This window comes from Aythya ferina (assembly GCF_964211825.1).
Source record: "Aythya ferina genome assembly, chromosome: Z".
In the NCBI taxonomy this organism is placed as follows: Eukaryota; Metazoa; Chordata; class Aves; order Anseriformes; family Anatidae; genus Aythya; species Aythya ferina.
Window position 1 is genome coordinate 50,334,262 of NC_140299.1, and position 10,318 is coordinate 50,344,579.

At 37.1% G+C, this 10,318-nt stretch overlaps 1 protein-coding gene across 3 annotated transcripts; it reads right to left on the minus strand.

The window, feature by feature from the left end:
• Nucleotides 1-636: 636 nt before the first annotated feature.
• Nucleotides 637-8,594, minus strand: CTXN3 (cortexin 3). Of its 3 annotated transcripts, none has more exons than XM_084505350.1 (2): nucleotides 8,531-8,594; nucleotides 637-1,235 (listed from the first exon to the last, which is right to left on the minus strand). In XM_084505350.1, the coding sequence occupies exon 2, from the start codon at nucleotides 1,183-1,185 to the stop codon at nucleotides 895-897; it is 291 nt and encodes a 96-aa protein (XP_084361476.1). In that variant the 5' UTR covers nucleotides 1,186-1,235; nucleotides 8,531-8,594; the 3' UTR covers nucleotides 637-894. The 3 variants fall into 3 exon arrangements, with proteins under 3 accessions (XP_084361476.1, XP_084361477.1, XP_084361475.1); XM_084505351.1 differs by lacking the exon at nucleotides 8,531-8,594 and adding an exon at nucleotides 8,256-8,401; XM_084505349.1 differs by lacking the exon at nucleotides 8,531-8,594 and adding an exon at nucleotides 8,037-8,401.
• Nucleotides 8,595-10,318: the final 1,724 nt, after the last annotated feature.

The following is a 10,318-nucleotide window of genomic DNA, read 5'->3' on the forward strand; positions in this document are numbered from 1 at the left end:
TGATGGTTTTTCATTGATTCTTACTGCTGATGTTTAAGTCAGCCAATTAGGAAACAGAACAATGCAATGTGACCTGCACACCAAATAAACAGACTGACTGAATGCTTGAAATACACAGTCTGAAATTCATGCAAGACTGAGATTTGTTTGCATAAGCTGTTGTAAGAACAATGTAAAAATTTATCTTAGTAAAAATCAGTTTTGGCAAAAAAAGACAAAGATAGGCCAAAGCCATTACATATTTTATTCACAACAAAGATTACGGTCAGTGATTTGTTAGTATTAAGTAGCTTAATCACTGTTTAATGCTAAGAAAGAGCATTAAACCTCAGAAAAAAATTGAGGCATTTTTTCTCCTGAAATTTTCTAGAGCCTTCATACTTACCTTACAGAACAGGAAATTTACTCACTTGTCCTCAGATCATGGGATTAAAAAATGAGACTTGTGGGGCTTGAGAAATTTATTTGCTATGTACAGATCATAAAAAGGCATTCTTACCACATTTATAAGGCGCTTTCCTCCACAGAGTCTGGTTAATGATAAAAAGCATATCCCAGAAGCAAACAAACAAACAAAACCAAACATTTGCTGTAGTGTTTCTTATCAAATTGTAAGAGATCACATGTACTATATATTGTTCCAATGCATTTTGAAGCACCATTCTGCTAATACAACCTGTCTCTTTTTCCTATGGGAAAATTCACTAAACTACTGTAAAAAATTTTACTTGATTTCATATTTTAAAAAAAGTGTCCATATGTGCATATTGTAACTCCTACAATATTTGATAAAATGTAAAGCATAACCAAAATAAGATACATTCCTGATTTATTTATTTATTTATTTATTTTATTTTATCAGTGCGCTAAATAAGCCTTAACAATTCTCAGTGTCTAAGCAAGAGCATAATCAAACTGGCCTTTCTCCACTCCATCAAGTCCATCAGCCCAGGTTGAGGTTGGCATACTCCGATAGGGGTCAAGGAGAATTCGGAAGCAGCGAACAACGAGGATTCCCAAGAAAATAAATAATAAAATCACAAAGGCAAAGGTTGTTTTCTGTTCCAGGGTCATGCTAGAATCTGGTGTCATGTTCCCAGATGGCACCAAAGTGGCACTGAATATCTCTCCATCCATCATCCAGGGAAGCTGAAACGAATAATCCCACAGTCTCCTTCTTTTCATCGTTAGTTTGCTGAGGTCAGAGTAGAAGCCATTTAGATGCACTTTGTTATCTGTAGGGCAAGGGGGAAGCAACATTAATTGTGAATAGCCCTTTTGTTTAGTTCCATGCAACTTTGTCCTCGTGGAGAAAAATGAGATGGAAAGGGACTTGACAGCAGTTCTGCCTGCCTCTGTGTCACATATGAGAGACATGTCAGAAATTCCATACTACTCTGCTGGCATTGCAGAATCCAGTCAGTGATATTACATGTCACCAGACCCTGAGCTGGCAGGAATCTCTCCCTCCTACCATACCACTTGGACTGGGGTAGAACTTTCTTTCCCTAGAAGTGAATGAAGGTTTAATCACAGTGTTCCAGTGGGTAGCCTACAGAAAAAGCAATTCGGAAACAAATTGCATTCCTTGCTGCAGGATGGACAAACTGCAATTGATACTACTGTATGTGGAGGGGCTTGAAAGACAAGTGTATTTAAGGCTTTATACACAGACCAGAAATGTTCTGAGGTGGGACAGACCAGGATCTGATGCAGGACAGTAAAATGAATGTGTCTCCAAAGTGGAAGGCCCAGTGTTTGTGACATCACAGCAATTATAAGAAAAGGGCATAAATAGTGTTTGAAATGAGAGGAAAACATTTAGGAAGGCAGTCTAAAACAAGTCAAATACTAATGCAGCTCAAGGGCAAATGTTTCTTCTTCTTACTTAAAATCAGAATGAGGATTACAAGTACAGTTAACAAGAAAATGTTTTTTATATAACCTGCTCCATGGTAGCAAGAGAATCGCCAAGATTTGTGGCTGAGCTTGGCTGTTTCTGGACAGCAGAGCACACACTGTGCTACCACTGGCCTGGCACTTCTGCTGCTGTGTCCGTCTGCCTGGGTGTCTGCCAGCTGCTGCTTCCTCCTCCCTCACATACTGGGTTTTCCTTCCAGTAGGAAGGAAGCACGGCTGGATGCCGTGCTTAGGCCTGGTCATCGACACCACCTGAGAAATGACCTCAGGAACAGAAGTGTTGAAGGTCGAAGGGCAGCACTGTGTCAACTGAACATGTTCAGAAGAAATAGGAAAAGAAGAATACAGTGCAGTGCGTGGCTTGCACAAGTGGAACTTGCAAGTGATTGTAGCTACTACTCTGTAACTGGACTAAGGTCAATAATGGTTATAAGCATACCTCAGCAAAACCAGTTAACAGGTATAAGTAGATTCAGAAAGCAGAGTCACAATATTATTTTGATAGTATTATTCTAAAAAAAATGCCTCAAACAGAATAGAGAAAGTTTTAAAGCAACAAAAATACTAAAATTGCACAGCTATTGTTGCCTGATTCAATTTACGATTGAAAGGGTAGGAAGATTTGAAATGTTAACTTCTCATTATTTAAAAGCTCGTTTCATCTACTACCTGATAAAAACTGCAGAGAACTGTCTAACAATGAGCTAAAACTTAAGGAACACCCAGTCTTGTAAAGATGTTTTTTTTCCTTTCCTTTCCTTTCCTTTCCTTTCCTTTCCTTTCCTTTCCTTTCCTTTCCTTTCCTTTCCTTTCCTTTCCTTTCCTTTCCTTTCCTTTCCTTTCCTTTCCTTTCCTTTCCTTTCCTTTCCTTTCCTTTCCTTTCCTTTCCTTTCCTTTCCTTTCCTTTCCTTTCCTTTCCTTTCCTTTCCTTTCCTTTCCTTTCCTTTCCTTTCCTTTCCTTTCCTTTCCTTTCCTTTCCTTTCCTTCTTGCCTTGCTTTCTTTTGTTTTTGTTTTGTTTTTGTTTTTATGATACCTTGTGGAGCAAATAACTCTGGTGATAAACAACCTTGTTATAAAAGAAGAAATATATAAATTGAGACGGGCATGTAACATGGTGGTAGAGATACTACAGTGAAGGTAAAAAGCAGTGGTGCCCCCTTCTTAAAGATCTCTGGTAGTTTGACTACAGAAAACTAACACTCACACATTATGTCATTGATTTCCATGTCATTTAAGCACACACTGTCAGCTATATGCATATTATACACACTTAACACTCTTCCCTAAACCTGCAATCACAAGATGCAGTATTCCATACTTGCTCTCACAGATCTGAGTGTTTTAGGAAATGCTTTCCTGACATTTTTCTATGCATTATGTCAATGCTGCAGTTGACTGTGGGAGAAAACAACTGTCAGGGAAGATCAGCTTTTGACATGTTGGTTTTAAATGTCAAACTTGGAATACACATAGTGCCAGCACACAGTATCTTTCCAGTTTTTGAAGAAACTTGACTTCAGAGAGATATGTGCAATCAGCAACTCAGTGATAATCAAATGCAGTTAATTATTTTACTTTAGTCTCTGAATAGGCACCTATTCTGGATAATACAGAGACAAACAAGATGCTCATTTTCATACCATTAAGTGCTACTCATTGATTTTAGGAATGAGGGGATGTCTGACAGTTTTACACTTAGCAGCTTTTCACACTCTGAATGCTAATCTTTATGCTATAGATTATATGTGGGAAAATAACAAGACTGCATTGCAAAGCTGAAAGAAATATATTTCCTAAGCTTTGGGCTCCAGACAGCCTTCTGAGTGTACTCATCACTGTATATGATTATAAGGTGGTGGGGACAGGCAGTCTGTCTCCAGAGAAAGGCACAGTACCCAGCATAATCACACCCTTTGCCCTATTTGGAGCACTTCTGCAAGCCAGAACTTTAGTGATATCATCAACTACTTCCTATGCATCAAAATGATGTTTAACTGTCTCTACACAGGTACTTGAAAGCAGTACACAGGTACTTGAAAGCAGAAGTTAACCAGCTATTGACATTATCTGGGTGTTAGTTCTAGGCACAACTAATTAGTTAGACTTGGAATGGGCAGCAGCTGGTGGATGCTGCAAGGGAGACCCCGAGACTTCTGTCTTCTTCCCTGCCAGTCACTTTTGATTGTGTCAGGAGAGCTCCACTGGAGTTGGGCACCAGAAACTTCTTCCAACAGAAAATGTTGCCTATGTAGGAGACCACATAGAAATGGTTACATAACTTTAAAGTGTATTTTCTTGTATAAGGACCTCTGCAGCCCTTGTAAGAATTCCTCCAGCCTGCCTGAACTCCATCACACCTCTGTGTTACAGATTGAAGGCTGACAGGGGAGACAGGAGCTTTCTTTTCAGCTTGTTCCAGTCACTCAGAAATGATCCAGGTTATGTTATGGGTGGAAAAGCCTCAAGGTTGTTTAAAAGTAATTGATGTAACCAACATTCCAAGAATTCTTTATATTATTTATTTTTTATTTCTTTACATCTCAGATAAACTTAAAATTGTTAGAAAAAATAATAGATTATCCTTCACTTAAAAAAAAAAAAAAAAAAAAAAAAAGCCCTGCTTTTTTGGTTTTGTTTTAACGCAGGGTTGCCCTAGTCAATTACTTTCTATAATGGGTTCCTTGCAGATGTGACTAATCCTCTGTTTAATAAGTACACAATTGCACATCACTCTATCCACATCATGTTGTTATTATAATTTCTCCTTGCTCTCCTTGCCAGTGTGCACACATCCATTAGGTACTTCAATTATAGATCTCCCTGAGGTGATGCTTACATTCTAAGGTACTAAATTTATAAAGTAATAAAGAAACAGAACTGAACTTGCATATTATTAGCAGCATTGAATCAACATGTTAGTCCTTGAGACATCCCAAGACTTAATATCCCTCATATAGTTTCAACCCAGAAGCTGACTTATTAGCACAAGATCTGGTCAAATGTCACCAAAAGACAACTTTTCTTGTCAAGCCACTAAGATTTTTGAAATTAAAATGACATTGAATTAGTTAATAGAGCTAGCTACACACTGGTATGAAAGATACAAATTCACAGGACTCTTTAGAGTTAAAACTTGTTCACAGTACCTTTGACTGGTCTTTCAGGGCTTTCTGCATTTCACTTGTTTCAAAGTTGACTTTAGTTGAAAATTGCTCTATAGTTAAAGGATTTCCTCAGGGCTCATATTTTAAAGCTTCTTACTTTGAAAACAGTAGAACTAATGGAAAGATAGGCTACAAGATCTGCAGCTCTAGAAACTTACAATTTGGTGTTGTTCTGTTTAAACTACCCTTTCTTTACCACCGTATACAACATAAATGATGTTTTGTGTCAACATTCATATATGTATATTCTTTTCATGAAAGCCTTGTATTTTTTTGAAAAGTCACAACCAAAGAGACAGTAGTAAATCACATTCTCATTTTGCGGAGTAGAATCTCACTTCTACCCTTTTTCCTAATTTCTGTATCCTACCAGTTCAAAAACTCTCCAGTAATCCTATTTGTGTGGCTGGAGTATGGCACAAATACTCTGAGAGACAAGAGAGGCTGTGGAGCTGACCATCAGTTGCCAAAACTTGTCCCAGCGTAGCCTGAGGTGCATTCAGATTAACATTACTGGCCCTTCATCTTTCAAAAGAAATGCAGAAATGGTAACTCAAAAATCTACATGTATTGAAGACATCCAGTCTAAAATGTGACATGCACAATCTATGTGTACATGGATTTAAAGCAGGTATTTTAATTTTTAGAAAAACAACAACAACAAACATTAAAGATGAAACATCATTTAGTGTGGTGGCATCTGTTTATTTCTATTTCTTGGCAGATCATTCATTGCTCTGTTCTGTCTATATCACATAAAACAAAAAGAGAGGCCTTTGAAACAAGCTAATTGAAAAGAAGAATCTGACCAGCAAAAGCAACTCATGGAGACATATGGTTTAATATGTTCGACCTGTTAACAAGACCCAAGGCCAAGCATACTGCTACAGTTCTGCTGACTTAATTACCATCTTGTCTAGTTACACTTTTGGCCCTGTAAGTGATAAAGGCCCTTTAAGTGATAAAAATTGCAATTAAGCAATGAACTCATCAAGACTAAGACAAAACAGCATATTCTTTGCTTTAAACATCTGGAGTATTCCCTTTGTCCTTTTCTTGTTAATTCGAGATTTACTGGACTAATGTGTAAGGGCAGATTGTGGTCCTGTGACTGGGTGCTTCACAATGTATGCCTGATATGTAGGTATCCTATGTTAGTGGAGCAATTGGGTTTCCATTATGAAATATCCCATGGAATGTAGCAAGCACACAACTGTGCCAAGCCCATGTGCATGATTTTCCTATACCACCCATACTAGTTTCACTGATTACTCACTTCCTTAGCTACAAAAACACATGGCAAGTTTCTTCAGGCTCAAACATCTGTACACAAACTATTTGAGTGGAGATATTTCCATGTGCCCACAGCTCAGTTGCTGTGACAGGCATTTTAAACCGGTTGTAAATAAACTAAACTTGATTAGAGAAAAGAACAAAGCTAAAAAATTAAATGACATATGTCCTACCCTTGTATGCAAATGTACCTTATATCCACTTGTACTGCATACTGTACAGTAATTTGCAACAGCAACTACACAGTTTATGAGTATGTATTAACAATACCCTTTTATGGCTATACTTGATCCTCTTTTTTACAAATTTGTTATCAAACTGACATTGCCCTTCCCTGCAGACACATATCTTCATTATCTTCTCAACAGCTTTTAAAGACTTTGTATGGGAAAAGACACTCTTGGTGTGCCTTGCAGCTATTGGCATTGTTCAAGCAAGTTGGTGGGGTTAACTTTAGCAATAAAACAAAGAAATTTATCATGTTTTTTGTTGTTGTTGTTGTTGTTGTTGTTGTTGTTTTCTGTACATTCTCTCCAATACCATGCAGCTCACTTTTATTTAATGCACCATGGAATGTTTAAAATGAATCCTCACCTTTAAAATATTAATGCACTCACATAATGTAAGATGTGTGAGGACAATTTATACATGCAAAAAGTCAAAGCTACTCTAAAAGCTTGAATTACTCACTGCATTTGCTAAAGTAATTGCTAGCTTTATGAAATACTACCTGTGAAGATCTGAAAGCATGAATCTGTGAAACACCAATGTATTTATACCATCCATGCACCTGTGCAGTGATTTGAAATATGCACCCAACAGACTTCCTCTCTATGCCCTCTTTTTAAAAGAGGATATACAGATACACAGACATCAGTATCGCAAGTCTTCTCCTCAATGAATATTTAAATGTATAGTAGTAATAAAATAAAAAAATTCTAAAGCCTTTAAAAGGAGTAACATGGTTAAAATCCTTGTAGGCTGGTTCTTATGAGAATCAGCAGGTAGAAAATTTATAGTATTAACAGTCATAAATCCTTACCTAAATATATAAATAAAATAAAATTAAGCCATTTGCAGCTCAAAAGGACATGAAATGGATTTTATATTACCCTTTCTTACATCTGCAACATCTGTAAATGATAAACTGTAATATACTTTCTGGAAAGAAAACAAGGAATATGCAACAACATAATTGGTGTACACATTCATTTAATTATTGTAATTTTTAAGTCTGCTGTCAGTATTCCCAACCTGCTATGTAGGATGCATTATATATAGACAGTGTTAACCATGGATATGCAATATAGAGGTTATAACTTTTCAAAATAAATACGGAAATTTAGACAAGCAATTTCTGTGAAACAAATACCTTCATCTAGTCGACAGAGAACTTAACCCACTTCCCACTGCAGCAATTACAGATAGTTACAAGTTGTATCTTTAGTTTCCATTCTTCTGTACATTTCTTGTATTTCTAAGCATAAAGGATCAGGACTGCCAAGGAACCAGTGAAAACCCAAGATGAAAAGCTGCCTTTTAAGGGTTTATACTTTATCACAAAAAAACAAACAAACAAACTAACAAACAAATCAATGAAACAACCCTCCCCCCCCCCACCCAAAAAAAAAAAAAAAAAAAAGGAATGAGAATCCTACTTGTGTGTTAGAAGTAATTAGTTGACAATACTGTTGTTCTTGAAAGTGAGGCTATAATTTCAGTTCTGCTTCAGCAACTCTTCAGTGGATTCTGCTTCACCAAGTACAGCAGTAGCCTCACAGGCTGTCTGAAACCGTCTTCATCAGAACATTAACATTCAAAATGTGTACCATAAATAAATAAATAAATAAATAAAAAATCAAAGGGTATTCCCATACCTTTGCAAAATCAGAGCTATAATCTGCTAGCATTTCTCTCTCCTTCTTCACTGATTGTTGTCAGCAATCTTTCTTTTTAATGGCAGTAAACTCTGCATTTATCAGACAATCTGAATATTTATTACAATTTGTGATCTTCAGATACATTAACCTTTGCATAATGATTATAAATTGCAATTTGAAAATAAGATTATATATACATGAATTAACACTCATTAAAATGTAATCATGTCATATGTATTCCTATGGCATATTTCTTTAGAAAATAAACTGACCTTGCAATGGGAGAGGATACACTCACTAGCATTTACAGATCAACTTTTATCTAGACATTTTGACCCTGAGAGTTGTTCTTGTTTCCACCCTACTGTCCTTTCCATAGTTGTGTTTTATTTTGAGGGAAAATAACTAAAATAAGAAGGTTCCTGTTTTCCTTTCCCATGGGAAAAACAAGGTCAGCTTTAGAATGTCTGTCAAATAGACCAATTAAAACATGTAAGTTTTTGTTTGTTTGTTTGTTTGTTTCCCCAAAATTTCTACTTAAAAGCAAGCAAACACACATGCACACAGAAACCTGAACAGGACAGGATGACAGAATGCCATTTTTTTTTTTTTATCTTTTACAGGGAATTTAAGTTTTTATATATCCCATACTGTCACAGAGCAAGAAAAGAGTATGGTATGTTATCCTCTTCTTATTTTTCCATGAGGCTTCTACTATGGAAAATAAATTTGAAGCTCAAATCCCATCTATCTCCCTGTCCCTTGCAGTTTCTCCCACTGAAGCATCCTTTATTTTAGATCATAAACCTTTCCAGCTGCATTGTGGGTGGCAGGCTTAATGGTGTGTAGTGTGGGACTATGGTTTTGTGCATATAATAGGGCGAAATATAATTTCAGAGAGGATGGAATGCTGCCACCCAGATTAACACAAAACAGAGATGGACATTTTATGGACACCCACGTGGACAATCAGAGACCCCTACACACCCATGAAGGGACGTGTCCATTCACTTCATGGCTTCTCTTTCGTGTTTTACAAGCAATAAACAAAGAGGAAAGTACCTCCTCTGCTGTCTGGAGAGGACTTTCCAGTTCCTCATTCTTCCTTGCACACATGCACATGTCACTTTTGATGCTGTGCTCTGCATCCTCCGAGTCCTTCAGGATCTTGTCCCTCTAAACTGGATTCCAAAAGGATATCTTAAGCCCTCTTCTACAGTTCCTTTAGTCCCACCAGAACCTCTCATTTTGTGACTTTAAAGAGTCAAACTTTGTTTTTCCTTTTATTTCGTTGGGGATTTTCCACTCTCTCAACCTAAAATCCAGCAGATAATCTATATTTTATCCACCCCATTGCTATAGCAAGCAACTACTAGAAGGGTATTTGCCAAGGTTTAGTAGCCCCTCCTCCCTCATGGTCTGGAAGATTCATGACATGACTTGATAAAAGAGGCTGGATTACATTCCCAGAAAATTTCATGACAGTGATTTCATAACATTAGGCAGAAGTTTTGTATTTTGCATTTAACTTCACTCACATCACAAAAAGTCTTACAGTCTCAATAGCGCACTATTGTAGCACCACTGCTCTGTGATCCAGACAAGCTGGTAGGCTTGAAAGGGTACACCTTTTTGTTGCATATAAACTCCTGATCACTTGCATCCTTTTAAACTGTCCTCATTGTGATGCATGTTTTCATCCACTCAGCTTCAAGAAGCTCAGGAATTCTGTAAGAAAAGGAAGAATGATTCATTTCTTACAGGAAGAAGACAGATTATAAGAACACAGATATGTTATCCAGCAACAAGGGAACTCCCATAGAAGAGGAGGTTTTCTCCTATTGTTCTGTATATGTTTTATTGGATAGAAGAAAAAGAAAAGAAAATAATAATAAAAAAAGAACTGTGGGATCCAGTTAGTTGACATATAAAAATTGGGTGCTGCAGCCACACAGTGCAAGCCGGACCACTGATGAAGCTTCTGCAATGCTCTTGCTAGGGTCTGCTCCCCAAAAGGTACATGCAGGAGCCAGGAATTGAGTGCAGGAGTCCTGGGGTGC

Coding starts and splice junctions, on each gene's coding strand:
- CTXN3 (XM_084505350.1), bottom strand. CDS start 1,185: ATGAAAAGAAGGAGACTGTGGGATTATTCGTTTCAGCTTCCCTGGATG.